This window comes from Cynocephalus volans, chromosome 10, assembly GCF_027409185.1.
Source record: "Cynocephalus volans isolate mCynVol1 chromosome 10, mCynVol1.pri, whole genome shotgun sequence".
Lineage (NCBI taxonomy): Eukaryota > Metazoa > Chordata > Mammalia > Dermoptera > Cynocephalidae > Cynocephalus > Cynocephalus volans.
The window spans coordinates 126,634,979-126,653,057 of record NC_084469.1 but is presented as its reverse complement, the minus strand read 5'-3'; the positions used below and the strand labels follow the sequence as shown (position 1 = coordinate 126,653,057).

General features: G+C 47.2%; 1 protein-coding gene across 1 annotated transcript in view; it reads left to right on the top strand.

The window, feature by feature from the left end:
- Positions 1-18,079, top strand: part of ST3GAL2 (ST3 beta-galactoside alpha-2,3-sialyltransferase 2) — a 44,071-nt gene that overhangs the window by 17,399 nt on the left and 8,593 nt on the right. Inside the window, exon 2 of the mRNA XM_063112195.1 lies at positions 14,308-15,658. Coding sequence (XP_062968265.1) covers positions 15,320-15,658 — 339 coding nt within the window. The 5' untranslated portion in view covers positions 14,308-15,319. The remainder of the gene's footprint in view (positions 1-14,307; positions 15,659-18,079) is intronic.

Below are 18,079 nucleotides of genomic sequence, written 5' to 3'. Positions count from 1 at the left end.
GAGTTCCATGGTAGCCGCTCTGATGTGTTTCTGCTGACAGATACTTAAGAGCAGGCACTCCAACTATTTCTCACAGTCCAAGCAGCTTCTTTAGCTTTTACACGCACACCTGTTTCCCACTGTCTCAGATTTGTTAAATCTTGTTTGTACCTGAAGACTCATGTTTTCTGGTGGTCGAAGAGAAGTTAGAGAAAGCTCTCACTTGCAGAACATAAGAGATGAGAGTGCGGGCAGAATATAATTATCACTTCCATCTGCATACTTTATAATTTATAGAAATGATTTCAAAGCCTGTTTATAACCATTATTTCTTCCAATGCATCTATCTCTGGGGTTATATATGGAGATGATGCTCAGTTGGGCAAGCGTTTATTGATGCCTACTATACGTAGGACAGTGCTAGGTCCTACAGTGGTACAGAGATGATGAATTAAGTAACATGGTCTCTCTACCCTTAGAGTTTATATTTTAAGTGAGGGAGATGGATTCGTACGTGCCTTTTTAGTTTCAGAGTAGGATCTTAATAAATGTGGGCCAGATTTGACTTGTGATCCAAATTAGTTCATAATCCCTAGAGGGTAGGGCGTGATGAGACATGAGGCTTGGGAGGAAAGCCTGGTTTGGGGATCTCTGAATGTTATCTGTGTTAAGGAACGTAACCTTGGCCCCATGAATAAGGGCATCTCAAATCATATGTTTGAGTGCAGGAAGACGATGAGTGTGTTACATGCCAAAGAGGCAGTTGAGAATGCAATTCTGGGGCTAGCCGGTTAGCTCAGTTGGTTAGAGCGTGGTGGTGTAACACCAAGGTCAAGGGTTCAGATCCCCATACTGGCCAGCTACCAAAAAAAAGAATGCAGATCTAGAACCTGGGATAGAAGGGCAAACTCTTAGATTCCCAAGGGAATGGTACACAGTAGTGAGACAAAGGAGCAAAAAGGGTTGACATTAGCAGCTGAAGGAAATAGGTAAGAAAGGGTCAGAGAGTCAAGAAAGTAGATTACAATGACTTGGAAGTCAAAGTGGTGGTCAGCAGTAACAAATTCGGAGATAATCTGAGAGGAAGAGGGTGGAGGTAGGATTGCCTTCTTTTGATTGTTAAAGACTCTTGGCCTGGAAATTAAAAGTGACATGCCACTTGATAATAGCCTGAGCTAGAATTTGGCTCCTGAATCCACTGCTCTTCTGATGTACATTGAGACTTCAGGCTGGGCCTGCTGCAGGCAGGCTGGGGACTTGAAGAGTAACATGGCCCTTTCATGAAGGGTGTCCATATGGCCAGTATATATTTTTCACTTGCCTGGTGAAACACGGAAATGGTCAAGTGCTGTGGAAGAGGGCGGAAGGCTGGGGTTTTTTTCTTCAGTAAAAGTCTGCTCAGACCACATCTGAAAGATCTGTTTGCGTGTCTGTACAGCCCTGCCCCCATCCCACTGTGGGCTGCAATGAAGGTAGGAGTGGGAATGGGAGAGCAGTTTTAACTGGGACTTTTGATCTGCTTACCCCAGGGAATCTCAGTCTACTTCCTTCAGTGTGTTGGCTGGAGTTCTGTGACTGTTGTTAGAGACAGTTTCATATCCCTTCTCAAGAGACTGGTATTGGCAGGGATCCCCAGTTCCCTGGTATAGTTTAATCTAATTCACCCAGTCAGGATTGCAGTGTAACTTTATACTCTAAACACACAGCAGTAATACATAAACAGATACAATTCTAAAAATATGGTCATGAACTTCCCCTCTTCCCACCCCCTACCACACACACAAAATGATAAACATCTCTATGGATGAGAAATGGAACAGGAGTATAAAGAAGAAAGCAGGGCTTAAGCTGCGGGCCTGGTGGTCTCTGAGTCTGGAAGCAGATATTTGCGGTAGCAGCCATCAAGTGCTCCACATGAGGTGTGGGATTAGAGCTAGCACAGCCAACAGGCCACTAGGAAAGTAGGCTGACCGAAGGTGCTATCAACCACATCCTGGGGCTATGGCTCATCTTAACAATGCTTACCTAGGAAGACATAGCCTTACAGCCTGGACCTAAACTGAGCTGCTGCTACGAGGTTTGATTCTAGACTAGGAGACCCAAGGGACCTGGGGAGGCAAATGAGAAAACCTCTAGACAGGGAAAAGTAAAATATAAGAGATAGAATGAGCTCATATACAAGTTCTGAAACACAAGTTAGGAAAGTTAATGTGAAAAAGAACCAATAAAATCAAAGAATTTACCTCAGAAGAAATGAAAATAAAAGAGTAATTGGGAAATGTCTTCAGTATAAGTAGGCTTAGGACTCTCAAAGAGATAGGAAACACTAAATCCATTAAAGAAAAGAAAGGGAAGTTATGAAAGAAAAAAGAATATGTGGATGTGAAAAAGTACCTTTTAAAAATTCTAGAAATGAGGGGCGGACCCATGGCTCACTCGGGAGAGTGTGGTGCTGATAACACCAAGGCCACGGGTTCGGATCCTATATAGGGATGGCCGGTTCGCTCACTGGCTGAGCGTGGTGCTGACAACACCAAGCCAAGGGTTGAGATCCCCTTACCGGTCATCTTTAAAAAAAATAAAAATAAAAATTCTAGAAATGAAAAATATTATCAGAATATAAAACAATAGATAACCATAGTCTGGACACAGAGAATTAATGAATTAGAAGATAATCCTGAGGAATTCATGCAGCACACACATGGAGGACAGATGGAGAGCTTTTAGCACAAAGAAATAATATTTTAAGAGAGAATGGCTGAGAATTCCAGATTTGAAGAAACAGCATGACTATCAAGCAGAATATAGTGAAACCGCAGACAAGAATAGGACGAGAATGTTAAAAACTACCAGAGCAAAAATATTCAAAGGATTGGCAATTAGACTGACAGCACCTCATCAACATTAGATGCCAGAAGACTTTGGAGGAATGTCTTAGGGAGGCTACTTGTCAACCTAGAATTCCATATTGTTCAGGAATGAGGTGAAATAAAGCTATTTCTGGACGTTCCAAGACAATTTTATCACCTACAGACCCTTGCTAAAAGAACTACTGAAGGCGCACCTCACTAAGAACAGTGAACCCAGGGGTAAGGAGTGGGTTGCTAGTGCCAACAATGAGCACAGAAATTGGCACATTATGTTGGTAAACTGAATTAACTATTGACGTTATATCAGGATGCTTTCTGCTACAGGAAACAGAATAATCCAGTGACTTAAGCTAAAAACATTAAATTAGCTTTTAATGAAAAGCATGGAGGTAGGGAGTTCTAAGGTTGGGGCAGTAATCCTGTATCTACATGAAGGACCCTGGATCTTTCTGCTCTGCCATCCTCAAGGTATAAGGTGTCTCTCCTTGTGGTTGTGAGATGGCTGCTGAAGCTTCACACATTTTATCATTACCTGATAACATCCCAAGCAGGAAAGCAGGGAGATGCTAGGAGAAAGGAAGATTTTTTTTTTTTTTTTTTAAAGATGACCGGTAAGGGGATCTTAACCCTTGACTTGGTGTTGTCAGCACCACGCTCAGCCAGTGAGCGAACCGGCCATCCGTATATGGGATCCGAACCTGGGGCCTTGGTGTTATCAGCACCGCACTCTCCCGAGTGAGGCTCGGGCCGGCCCAAGGAAGATTTTTCTTTATGTGCCTCTTTTTCAGGAAGGAGAATCTGTCCAAGATGGCCCTAGCAGATATCTTCCTAGGTCTCATTGGCCTGAGCTGGTCCATCCTTAGATCAGTTCCTGGTTTAAAAAAAAAAAAAAAATAGGGCTGGCCCGTGGCTCACTCGGGAGAGTGTGGTGCTGATAACACCAAGGCCACGGCTTCGGATCCTGTGTAGGGATGGCTGGTTAGCTCACTTGGGAGAGCGTGGTGCTAACAACACCAAGTCAAGAGTTAAGATCCCCTTACCAGTCATCTTTTATTTAAAAAAAAAAAAAAAAATCTGGCTTATTATCTCAGTTTGTTAGAGTGTAGTGTTAACACCCAGGTCACAGTTTGCATCATCACTGTACCGGCCAGCTGCTCCCCCCGCCCCCCCCAAAAAAAACAGGCTTGCTGTGGTGGCTGTGACCAGTCTTGCCTCATCTCCTGGGACAGGGTCTTCATCCGCCTGAACAAGTCAGGATTCAGTTGGCAAGAAAAGAAGAGAGAGGCTGCTGGTAGGCAATCTACCGTGTCTGCTGCAGATGGCAAAACACACAAATGGAAAACCAGTCTCTAATTGGGTTCTTAATTTACAAAAAGGAAAACTAGAATTGTTGATCATGTTGTCAAGGAAGAATAAGGTAGAACAAAGTAGGGAATTTCATTGTTAAGTCATACCAAGTTTCTGCCTTGTTCAAGAGAATGGCACTACTGAAAACCTATACTGCACTGGGAAAATGTATGTATGCTAATCATTTAAGATGATCACTAAAAGTAGAGTGATATAATTTCCAAGCCAGGAGAGAAACAAGTGGGAGTGGGGGTAATGAATCAATCCAACAAAAGTCAGGAAAAGAAAGATACTAAAGAAAAAATAGGAGAAAACACAAAGTAAGAAAGATAGTAAAATAAATCCAAATAAGTGTGAAGGATTAAACTCATGTATTCTTTTTTTTAAAAAGCCAGACTATCAGATAAGGTAAAAAGTAAATGAGAAGTGGCCTGGATTGGGGAGAGACCTTGTCAGCAGGAAACAGAGATGTAGGATCCACCCTGGTCTTCACCACACACTTCACACCACAGAACGGGTAGTTCTGTTCTTTGTCTGTTTTTGGAGGCTGGCCAGTATGAATATCTGAACTCTTGACCTTGGTGTTACAACACTGTGCTCTACCCAACTGAGCTAACCGGCCAGCCCTTTTTCTCTTTAAACCACTTTCTATTCCTTGCTACGTTTTTCCCCCTCTCTGCCCAACTCTTTCCATCTGGCCTGTCTGCCCAGCTATTGAGATAACTTCGTTTTTCTGCACTTACTTCCTGCCTTAGTGTAGATGTGTACAGCAAATAACTGGAATATCCTCTCTACCCACCCCCCGCCACACACACACACTTTTCCACCCAGACACAAACCACATTGGGGCAGAGCTGGCCTGGAGCAGAGCAGGCAGTCAATCTGAAGGGATCCTATATCCCAATTGCCCCCCTGCCTCGCCCCCTCCCCCTGCCTTGGGCCCCCACATTCCTCCCCTGGAGGCTATTTCTTAGGGTGCAACACCGATCTTCTTTCAATGAAGAGTGATGGTTTCTTTCTCTAGTACTTCACTAAAAGTCAGCCAGAGTTATGATCTTAGGTTTGGAGACGTGTGTTAGCTCTTGCCTTCTGGTTTTCTGGCTGCTAACTCTGGGCAGCATCAGCACTGCGAGTTCAGACTCGATTTCAAGTCAGGGCTAGTCATCCTGCAGGAAAGCAGGGGCTAGAGAGGCAGAGGCTGCCTGAGGGGTTGTAACTGGGGAGTAGAAAGGGCCTGAGTCACTAGCATAGTTCTGAGGGGTCTGTGCCAGAGGCTGGTGCCGGGATCTTGCAATGTGGATGACAACCAAGCATGCAGAGGTGAGGGGACAAGTTCTCAGGCACAGGAAGACGTGCCTCACTGGATTTGAGTTGTGTGGAGGGGAAGGGCTTCACACAACAGGCCCCCAGGGCACCTTCTTGCCAGGGTTGGCTGTTGCCTCACCCAGGAGGCCGGGAGTTTGCTGGGTTGCTAGGTTTGCAGGGATCTGGGGAACAGGGAACTATTTGATGGTTGTACCCCAGTTAGTGGGAAAAGCCCTTTTGGAAGGCAGTGGGCACTTGTGGAAGGAGCACTGGATTTGTAGTCCTCAGACCTGGCATGGCATTAAAACATCTTCACTTCTGCCTGGTTGACCTTGTTCAGCTAGTCTTGGGACTCCTAGGAATACGAAATGAGGGGCTATCCCTGAAAATGCTCAGAGACATACTCATAAAGCATATGCAATTTGAGTAATAGTGTGTGGTTGGATGCCTTTAGAATGAAGCTCTGGGCCACATCCTCAGGCTGTGTAAGTGGGTGGAAAGAGGGTGCTTTATCAGAGTCTTGGGCTAGGCTTTTTTACTCCCCATCCCCCCAACCTGAGTGCCTCATTTTAATGTTTCTTTTCTCTGCCTGCCAAGAAGGTTCAGCTGTGCCGGTCTGAGGCTGTGCTATCCTGTGCTTCATTAGGTTAATTTGATGGCTTGTCTCCTGGGATCTGACCGAGAATGGCTCTGAAGCTGCTATACTCTCCAAAACAGTCTCTGCTGTTCTCCTTTTGGGGCATCCTCTGCTCCTCAATCTATCGCTCTTGTTTTTCCTTCCCTTACCTGCAAGGTAGCAAGGGCCTCCTTTGACCTTCCCTTGGCTCCTTGTACTTGTGGAAGTTGCCCAAGCTGCATCCCTGATTGGTGGAAGGCGGGGGGTGAGAGCAGCCCCACCCCCTCTTCAAGGCCCTGCTGTCCCTGGCTACCAGTTCCTCTGTTCAGCGTCAGCATCTCAAGATTGACCAGCCCTTCAGGGGACATTTATTGTAAAATGGTCTCCCCATATTTGCCAAATTTATGACCACAAATTTCTTATAAGACCATAGCATTGCCTGCCACCTACTAAATTTCCCTAGTGATTCCTCTTCACCCTTAGAGGACTATTGCATATCTGGTCCCTCTGTAAATCTCCAGCCCCAACATTAAAGAGACCCTCCTCACTGTGCCCCCTGCCCTGCTTTACATCCTTTTTCACAGGTAGCCCCTCTGCTGGTGGGCTCTCAAGCACATCCCCTCTTGCTACTCCAGGACTCTGCTCCTCAGTTGGCCTCTTTCCTTTCTTTTTTTTTTTGGTGGCTGGCCGGTGAGGGGGGCTTCTTTCCTGTGTCATAAATTCCTCCCTCTCTACTAATTCATTCCTGCCAGTATACACATGTTCTCTACTATCCAAATTTAACCCCCATTCCACTTTTTTTTTTTTTTTTAAAGATGACCGGTATGGGGATCTTAACCCTTGGCGTGGTGTTGTCAGCACCACACTCAGCCAGTGAGCTAACAAGCCATCTCTATATAGGATCCGAACCCGTGACCTTGGTGTTATCAGCACTGCACTCCCGAGTGAGTCACGGGCCGGCCCCCCATTCCGCTTTTTTATGTACTGTTTCTCTTTTTTTTATAACACCGTCATTAAGATATAATTTATATACCATAGTGTTTACCCATCTGAAGCAAACAAGTCAGTGGTTTTTAGTCTATTCACATGGTTTTGCAACCATCACCACAAACAGTTTTAGAACATTGCATCACCCAAAAAAGATACTCCAACCTGTTAGCAGTGATTCCCCATTCTCCCCCAATCCCCAGCCCCTGGCAACCAATAATCTACTTTCTGTCTCTATGGATGTCTATTCTGGACATTTCATCTTATAAATCATTCAATATGGGGCTTTCATGATGTCTTGTTTCAGCTTGTTCCATGCTATAGCATGTATCAGAACTTCATTCCTTTTTTGCCCCAATAATATTCCATTGTATGGATGGATATATCTCATTTTGTTTGTTTATTTATCAGTTGATGAAACTTTGAGTTGTTTCCACATTGAAGTTATTATGAATAATGCTATAAATCACTTGTGTTCAAGTTCTTATGTGGATGTATGTTTTCATTTATCTTGGGTATATTCCTAGGAGTGGAATTGCTGAGTCCTATGGTGATTCTGTGTTTAACCTTTGAGGAACTCTCAGACTGTTTCCCAAAACGACTGTATGTATCAGTACGTTTCTGTAGCTTATAACAAAATACCTGAAACTGGGTGATTTATAAGAAAACAAAACTTGTTTGCTTACTACTGGGAAGTCCAAAGGCCAAGGAACACATCCAGCGAGGGTCTTGGTGGTGGAGACAGTGACGGCAGGGTATCCCATTGCAGAAATGGCAGAGCAGAGAGAGCAAGAGAGTAACCTTCTCATTTGCTCTCCTTTTCAAACCCTCAGAACCACTCCCATGACTACCATCATTAATCCATTCACTACTGCGCAGTCCTACAATCTACTCACCTCTTCAAGGCCCACCTTTCAATTATCATAATAGGATTTCCTACCTTCAACAGTTAACAGTGGGAATTAGGCTTCTAATATATGGGCTTTGGGGGACACAATTCAGTCATCCCACAGCACTGCACCATTTCACATTCCCACCAGCAATATGTGAGGGTTACACTTTCTCTGTATCCTAACACTTGTTTGTTTTTGTTTTATTTTGCTTTGTTTTGTTTTTTGGTGGCTGGCCAGTACAGAGATCCGAATCCTTGACCTTGGTGTTATAACACTGTGTTCTAAGCAACTGAGCTAACCAGCCAGCCAACACTTGTTATTATCTGTCTTTTTGATTACAGCCATCCTAGGGGGTGGGAAGTGGTATCTGATTGTGGTTTTGATTTGCAATGACTAATGACATTGAGCATCTTTTCATGTGCTGTTGGCCATCTTACCTTCACCACCCCCCTCCATCAGCCATTGTGAAAGTCATCACTTACCCCCATCCAGTGGTTACTTCTCAGTCCACATCTTACTTTTTCTGCCAGATTGGACACAATTAATTTCTCCTTCCTTCTCAAAACTCTTTCTTCTCTTGGCTTCCTGGACACAGGGCTGGGTTTCCCCCTGCCTCACTGGCTCTTCTTTCCTCGCTGTTTGCTAGCTTCTCTTAGAGAAGTCAGAGTAGTCAGGCTCTGTCCTAGGCCACCTTCTCTTGTTTGTGTCAGGACCTCGCTTAATCATTTCTTCTGGTCCTGTAGTTTTAAAAATGAACTGTATTCTGATGACTCTTAAATGTATCCCTCTAATTCTGACCTCACCCGTGAACTTCAGACATGTGCATCCAACTGCCTATTGCCACTTGCATGTGGATATCCAAAAAGCATCTTAAATTCAACCTGTTACAAACAGAACTTTTGTATTTTCCCATACAAACCCATTAATTTCCTGTCTTTTCTGTATCACTGAAGGGTACCTTCATCTACTGGGTTGCTCAGACCACAGCCGGTGTCTGCCTAATTTCTGTCTTCCTCTCCCACCCACCTCCACTGCACCCTCCATCTACCCCATCAGTTAAATCCTTCAGAATCTATCCAGCCACCTCTCACCTCCTCCACCGCCTGGGATATTGCCTCTCTCCTCTTTGTGTGGTGATAGTCTCACATGGCAGCCAGAGAAAGTCCTTCAATAAAACATGTTTTAACCTAAAATTTTTTAGATTTTATCATGAAATGCATCACACATTCAGAATAGTTTATATAGGCACTCTTTAAAGAATAAACAAAAAATACTCTTGTACCTACCACCCGGATTAAGAGGAAACCCATTTCCCAGTACTCCTGCTCCAGAGGAATCTCCTGAACTTTGTGTTGTTTCCTTGATTTTCTCTATTGTTTTGGTATCTATAGATAGAAGCCAAAACAATGTCTTGCTTAGCTTTGCCTATTTTTTAACTTTTCATGGATTCATGCTGTGGGCATTCATCCATGACTTACTCTTTTTGCTTAACATAGTGATTTTTTGGTTATTTTCATCCCTGTTGATGTCTGAAACTAGAGTTCATTCATTTTTACTATAGGCGTGAATGTACCACAATTTATCCATTCCATTCTGATGCACATTTGGGCTGTTTGCAGTTTTCAGCTATTACGCAGTGCTGTTGTGAACATTCTTTTCTTATTTTTTGCAATGGACATTCTTGTATAGGTCTCCTGGTGCACATTTGTGTGAACTTGGTGGTAGAAACACTAGAGTTTACTACATACCCACCAGAATGCCTAAAATTTAAAAAATTGAAAATATCAAGGATGTGGAGCTCTCATACATTACTGATAGGAATGTAAAGTGCTACAACTACTTTGGAAAGCTATTTGATAATTTCTAGTGAAGTTAAACATCTATCTGTCCTCTGACCCAGCAATTCCACTCCCAGGTATTTGCCCAAGACAAATGAGAGTATGTGTCCACAAAAGACTTGTACAAGAAGTTCATGGTAAGGCTGACTGGTTGGCTCAGCTGGTAGAGTGTGATGCTGACAACACCAAGGTCAAGGGTTTGGATCCCCATACTGGCCAGCTGCCAAAAGAAAGAAAAAAATTCATGGCAGTTTTATTCATAAAAACCAAAAACTGGAAAAAACTCAAATGTCCGAACATGGAAAAGAACAAACTGTTGACATGTACAACAACAGGAACGAACTCCAAAACGTCATGCTGAGAAAAAGGAGCCAGACACACACAGGTACATAATGTGTGTTTATATGAAGTCGGAGAGCCGGTATATCTAACCTCTGATGGCAGAAGTCAGAAAAGTGTGGAGTGGAGGGTACTGACTGGCAAGGAGCAAAGGGAACTTTCTGGAGTAGTGGAAAATGTTCTGTATTTTAAACTGGTTGGTATACATAGGTAAAAGGTCATCAAGCTCTATTTTGAAAAATTTCTGCCTTTTATTATGTATAAATTAAAACAAAAAAATTTAAAAAGTATTGTCCCAAGTAGGGCCAAGAGTCGCCTGAGTGAGATTTTGGGGGAAAATGAAACACTATTCAACCGTGTTACTAGGGTTCAGCTTAAGCTTTAAATCTGCTTAGCATGACATACTCACTGACTTTGTAATTCAGTGATTCTAATACCTCTGGGTGAGAAACCATGCTTTCCCACCCAAACCTGAGGAAGAGAACAGTCTCTGAGGATATCTATGTACATGGAAAGTCATAAAATAAATTAACCCAGGACAACTGAGGGAACTTTATAGTTCCCCATTCTGTTTCCACATCATATTTTCTGTGAGAAAGATGGTTTTTAATTCCTTATTAAAAAAAACACTGGGGGACCGGCCTGTGGCTCACTTAGGAGAATGTGGTGCTGATAATATCAAGGCCATGGGTTCAGATCTCTATATAGGGATGGCCGGTTAGCTCACTTGGGAGAGCGTGGTGCTGACAACACCAAGTAAGGGGTTAAGATCCCCTTACCGGTCATTTAAAAAAAATTTATTTTATTTTATTTTATTTATTTTATTTATTTATTTTATTTTATTTTTTAAAGATGACCGGTAAGGGGATCTTAACCCTTGATTTGGTGTTGTGAGCACCACGCTCAGCCAGTGAGCAAACCGGCCATCCGTATATGGGATCCGAACCCGGGGCCTTGGTGTTATCAGCACCGTACTCTCCCGAGTGAGCCACGGGCCGGCCCCAAAAAATTTTTTTTAATTAAAAAAATAAAATAAAATAAAAAATACACTGGGATATGCTCGTGTCCATCTTCATTAATATCAAATTATCTCCCAAAGCATTGTACCAGTTTCTGTTCCCTCCCCTCGTGAGTTTCTGAGTGTTCTTAATACTCCACACTCCCTCCTGTTAGTTTTTCAAAAAATAGCTCCAAGGGTTCATTTTAAGGTATAAATCAGGGGCCGGCCCGTGGCTCACTTGGGAGAGTGTGGTGCTGATAACACCAAGGCCACAGGTTCAGATCCCTATATAGGGATGGCCAGTTAGCTCACTTGGGAGAGCGTGGTGCCGACAACACCAAGTCAAGGGTTAAGATCCCCTCACCGGTCATCTTTTAAAAATAATTTTTTTAAAAAGTATGAATCAGGCTGTGACACGTCCCTCCTCAAAACCCTCCCATCAGATTCATAACAAATCCTAATCCCTCCCAGCTTGCTGTCTGCATCCTCTTGCCTTGCTGGTGATCTTGTTATTCTTTTAACAGGCCAGGCAGGTTTCCTCCTGAAGCCCTTGCGCTCCTATTCCCTCTCCCAGCTCCCTGTGATTTCCCTGTTATGTCACTTTGTAATTGACTGTGGCCTTGTGTTTGCCACTAGACAGTAAGCTCCCTGAGGACGGGACTGGGTGTGTTCTGTTCCACACTGTGTCCCTCCCTGCCCCTGAGTATCTGTTGAATGAACACATGATCCCCTCCACCAGCCAGGTGGCCCAGAAATACTGGCCTGCTTCCCTTTGCTGGCCCTCCCTCCGGATTTTTTATATCAGGGTGTGCATGGGTTCTTGGTGCTTGATCAGAGCAGCTGTGAAGGGGCGAGATCTCAGGCAGTGAGCCACCTGCGGCCATGGGGAATTCACAGGTGGAAATAGGTTGTGCAAGGGTCAATGCTGGGTGACTTCTGGGCTTTCTAGTGTATATCTAGGGGACTCTGGTGTTTTTTAGCCCATCTCTGTGCCTCCATTTGCTCCTACAACAAGTCAAGGAGCTTAAGCTCCCAGGAACAGCATGGCCATGGGGTTCCCAAAGCAGGGGACTTCATGAGCTACTCCACCTCCCTGCTCTTCCCAAACATGTTGTCTAAAGTAGGATTTTCCTCCCCTTAACAGGCAGTGTGGGCTAGCTGGTTAGTTCAGTGGTGTTAAAACACCAAGGTTGAGGATTCGGATACCCTTATTGGCCAGCCACAAAAAATAAATAGCCGGGAGTCTAGTTACCTCAGATGCCCCCTGCATTGATTTAGGATCCTAAGGAGTTAATGACTTCCCTGGTTGAGATGTTTCTTTTGGAAGCCACCCATGCCAGCTTCTGCCCAGCCCCTGCCTTCAGCGGCCACCATGGAGCTGCCTACCCAGAAACCAGGTCTCCCCAGCTGAGGCTTCTTGCTCCCATCACTTGTTCAACCTGCAGTCACTGCCTCCCAGGGCCAGCCTCACTCATGATGACTCTCCTCAGGTCACAGGAAGCTGGGAGCAGGATCCTGCAAAACCAAGTTCTTTTCCTTAAACACGGCACGGAAATGGGCAAAGGGAGAATTGGAAGAGACAGTGACCTGGCTTCCTATTTCCAGACTGTTCAGCCAGAGGCCATGCCTAGAGTGTGATCTGTTAAATGGGTAGAGTAGAACATTGAAGAAGCACATTGGAGCCAACGCTACTGGGGTCCCTGGGTTAGAGCCAGGAGCCCTGGGTGAGGCATGTGGGTGGAGCTTTGCTCTTTACCCTGAGAAGCCTGCTGCTGTGCCATCCCTTCCCTCACCTCTGGGCCCTGGGTACTGCAAAGAGCTCACAGGCTTCTTTCTATGCCCTGTGCATCACAAGTTTTGGAGCCTGATAGACCTGAGCTCAAAGCTCACCTCAACTCATGAGGTCATGACCTTAGGCAAGTTCTGTGAGCCTTTTTCCCACCCAGAATAATATCCTCCTTATTGCAAGGTGCTAGTTCCATTCCCTGATGGCTTTGTGTGGTTTGCTTTGGCCCTAGAAATTGAGCTGCTATGAATGGGGGGGCAGCTGGGTTTCTTGGATGTAGAGCCTAAGAGACCTTCTCTGCAGCTGCTGATGGAACCCAGAGGACCCTGGAAAGGCTGGCTGGAGCTTTCAGCAAGGAGTGGGTAGGGCTGGGCTGTCATGCTCAGGGGCCAGGTCAGAGCCAGGGCTAGCCAGATGGCGAGAGGAGATGGTGGGGGAGGTGAGGTGGCCAGGTTTACATGATTGTTCCCTGGAGTGGAGCCAGGGCTCATGGGCTCCAGGCTCAGTGTTCTTTCTGCCTCTTGCCCTGGCTCCCTTGCACCTGAGATGGATTCAAGCTCTTCCCTTAGGGATGGCACCCATACTGGCAAGTGGCCTCTTCTCCCTGTTCTTGCCTGCTAGGGCAGCATAGGACCTAGGACTGACAGTACCATCAGGGTCCCTGGAGTTCCTTTCATTCGTGATATACAGAAGGCGGCAACTGCCCAGAGGGCTGGTGGGCGGTGGTACTGAGCCTAGCAGCCAGTCCCCGACAGTCAAGTTCTCCTCTAACGCCAGAGTGGGAAAGATTGTTAATGTTTCACCAAGCTAACCCAGAAATGCCTCATCTATAATCTACACCAGAGAGAGAAGAGGGGTAGTCACAGGGATGAGGCCAGCCTCCCTTCTCACCAGGAGGGGCTTCCCACAGGAACTTAGAGGCTCCAGAGAGTGCTGTGTTGGGGAGTCAGTATTCACAGCCCCCTGGGGATCATCTCTGGGCCATTTTCTCTTATGTTTCATGAAATTAACTGCATATAGCTGGACTAGGAACTTTCTAAATCTGGTGCTTCCAGGGACTTGGTACGTGCCTCTGGGGAAATCACTTTATCGTACTCCTTGTTTGCCCTCTGGCTAGTTAGTGAGGATGCTGGGCTGATCTAGACATCTGAGGCCCAGGAGTTACTCAGTACGATGCTATCTGTGGATAGTTAGAGGAGACAGCCCTTATTTTTGTCCACTCTTTGGTTAAGTGGGTGTCTCCTCTAGCTGGCTTTGTCCCCTCTGGGACTTGGGGGCGGGGCTGAGGGAGAGCCTGTGTGCCTGTGTGATTTATCTGCACATTATTTTCCCTCTCTGCAATTTCAGGGTCATGCTGCGGCAGCCCGGCGCCTGACAAGTGAGGGGGAACCTGCCAGGGGATTACTGCTAGCGCGAGCTAACAGCAGGACGGCTGGCCTCAGGCGCGGGGATGGGCAGAGTGGCTGCCAATCCCAGGCCTGCAGCACCGGAAAGGAGGCCTGGGGCCTGGCAGGGATCTTGGCACATGCTTGGCTGACCCAGACAGCATTGGATGCGGCACTCTGCTGTGGAGCAGCTGTGCCCAGCTCCAGAGGACCCCATAGCAGGAGTAGGAGCAGGAGTTTTGCCATTCCCTATGCAACTGCAATTGGAGTTGTGACTGCCAGAAGGGACCAACACCCCAAATGGGAAGCCGTAGAGCAGAACCTATGCCAAGAGGATCTTGGTCTGTGCAGCAGAATTTTCTCACACCCACAGAGCTTCCTGGTTTTTTTCTTTCCGGGCTGGGGTCTGGTTCCCCTCCTCTGACAGAGGGGTTGGGCCAGGAGGGCCAACCAAGGTGGGAATGACTCTTGCGTGGAATCTAGGCCCTCTGAAGCCCACATGCTCTCCTTTGTGATCGGAATTCTAGGGCTTCCCTGCTTCAGGGGACGAGGGGCTGCCTCGGTGTCTGCTCATGAGCCACAAGGACCCCGACTGCTCCAGACTGGACTGTTTCAAGCCACCAAAGAGAGGGGCTCCCAGAGCTGGCAGCCAGCAATCCCAAGGGACTAGAGGACTGGGATGGACTGACCTCCCCCTCACCAGGGCGGTGGGAGAGGCAGATCCTCTGTGGCCCAGCTAGTGACAGAGACCTGATGAAGCCCTAATCAGGGACTTGAGCAGCTCAGGGACAGGGGAGCCACTCCCACGACGTGCTTTTATACGTGGCGAAGGACCCCTGCCACTGTACCCTGCTGTGGCACAAGCCCCTATGCCCTTTGCACGTCGTGCCAGGGCAGGCAGGCTCCACTGTGGCTGGCCCCTCAGCGGCTAGGAAAGGAGTGGCCACAGTGACAGCTGCCTGCTTGCTGGCACCATGAAGTGCTCCCTGCGGGTGTGGTTCCTCTCTGTGGCTTTTCTGCTGGTGTTCATCATGTCCCTGCTTTTCACCTACTCACACCATAGCATGGCCACCCTGCCCTACTTGGACTCGGGAGCCCTGGGCGGGGCCCACCGGGTGAAGCTGGTGCCCGGCTACGCCGGCCTGCAGCACTTCAGCAAGGATGGGTCCGCGGGCAAGAGCTGTGCCTGCCGCCGCTGCATGGGTGACACTGGCGCCTCCGACTGGTTTGACAGCCACTTCGACAGCAATATCTCCCCTGTCTGGACCCGAGAGAACATGGACCTCCCCCTGGATGTCCAGAAGTGGTGGATGGTGAGAGCCATTGTCCCACCCCATCCCCTACTGCCCCCTCCCCAGGGATCTACCCCTATTTGGAGTCACTCTCAGAGCCCCTTTTGGATTTGGGCTGTCTTCTGACCCCCAGAGCCTTGATAGAGTGTGAGACCCATGAGACCAGCGCCAGATTACTGAAGGGCAGAGTGAGCTGTGACCTGGAAAGAGAGAGAACTAGAATTTTCTAGTGCCTATAGGAGCCGAGTGCAGACCAGAAACGCCTCTTGGGCCAGCAGGTAGCATAGCAGAGAGGAGCAGTCCTGCACGAGAGGATGGTGAGAAGTGAGGCCGTGGCTGTGGGGAGAAGCCTGCCAGTTAGAAAGGAGGTGCCACCCTCAGATCCAGCGTGGGCTGCTGTGCTAGGACACAGCCCATGCTGCTGGACCTCTGGCCTATTCCCAGAACCCAGAAATCCAGATTTTTTAAACTAAATAATTTGTAAATGTTGGCTCAAAATAATTGTAAATACCACGAGGGCCAGTTGCTTGGTTCTTTACAAATACTGGAAAAGACTTTCTCTTGGGTTGGGATAAGAAAGCATTGTAAACCCCCTCAGGGGTGTGAAAGTAAAGGGGATGGGCAGGTCCTCTCCATTCTCTTGGGTCCCATCACCCTTGTGCTTTCAATTCCCTCCACCTCACTCCCCAGGCTCTGCAGGCAATCTGGTTGCCACATGTGTCAGGGGTGGAACAGTGTCAGTACTTAATCCAGCTTGCAGTCCCTAGTTTCCCTAGCCGGCAAATAGGGGGCACGATGGTTTCCCTTTTTTCTCACCTTCAAGGAAGCTATGAGGATGCACTCAAGTGATCGGGCTTATCAGAACAACCTTCTGGCCCGGACTGTCAGAGTACCCAAGGACCTGGGTCTACAGAGCCCTTCCCATGACAGCCTGGAGCCCTCGAACAGTCCTGCCTCTTTCTAGTAGTCAGGGCCTTCATTTTATGGGGAAAATCAAGGTTCAAAGGGTGCACAGCATTTGTCCAAAGTCACAATCTCAGTGGTGGCCATTTAGGGCCAGACCTGGACTCTGGGCAGGGGTGGATGCCCAGTGGACAGGCCAGGCCTCCTGCCCACGGGGATGGAACTCAGTGGCTATTTAAGCTCCAAGCATTCTTCTCAGCCGGTGTTTCTTCCCTGCTCTCCACAGCCATCCCCTTTTGCCACAAACTTGGGAATGCTTGTCTCAGAGCCTAGTTCCCTCTTTAGACAGATCTACTGTCCCCTGAGCCACTCCTGCTTGACCACCAACTCAGGGAGTCATGGCTCTGTCCACATAGCATTTTATTTTATTATTTTATTTTCATTTATTTATTTTTGTGACTGGCTGGTACAGGGATCGAATCCACATAGCATTTTAAAGCCCTGGTTTCAACATTACCAGTCAGCGGCCCCTGAGTCAAGTCCAGCTCATTCAGCATTTAAAAAATATTTGCATTAGTTACCAACATTTAGAAATCAGGATATTTCACATGAAATCCCTGTTTTCAGCTTCTCTTGAAAAATGAGACAATTTGGCACTTCTGGGCTCATAATCCCACATAGCAACAGTTGGCCAAAGTTGCCCCGTTTTGATGGGGCACATGCTCTCCTGTCTGCTGTGGGCCCCACCTGCCACATGTGTGTTACCTGCCTGGCCATGAGCATTTGACTGCCGCCCCTGCCTCATGTCATGCATGGTCTTCCACCATCAGCTGGTTGGATTCCAGTTCTTGCTGGTGGTGGTGGGATGTGGGGAATCTTTTATTCCAGCCACTCTGGCTTTGAAAGAGTTTATATGCCTCTCTGCCCTTCCCCAAGGGCTCAAAGAGTAGCTCCAGGTATTCTGTGAATATTGCCCTGGATGCAGCTTCTGTAACCTCAGCGGGCAGGCTGAGTCCCAGGGCGCCCCCTGTAGGCTGATGTAAGGAGCCCCTGAAGGAAGTTGCTCCGCTTCATGGCACAAGCCTGCAGGGCCCTGGAGAGTGTGTTGAACAGCACCTTGACCCTTGAGCACCCCCAAAGCATCTGAGCAGCTTGGTTACCAGAGCAGTTGGTCTCTGAACAGCAAGACTCACTCAGAGGGCCGGCCCGTGGCTCACTTGGGAGAGTGCGGTGCTGATACCACCAAGGCCCCGGGTTCGGATCCCATATAGGGATGGCTGGTTCGCTCACTGCCTGAGCGTGGTGCTGACAACACCAAGTCAAGGATTAAGATCCCCTTACTGGTCATCTTTTTAAAAAAAAAAAAAAAAAAAAAAAGACTCACTCAGAACTGGTGACTTCGCTGTTGTTGAGAGAGGGGCGGATCCTCACTGCTCCAAGAATCCCCACTCCCTGACAGAGCCCTGGATAAGGACATCTTTGTGGCTTGGACACTGAAGCGGGAAGGAGAGGGGAGGCCAAAGTCCCTCTCTCCTCACA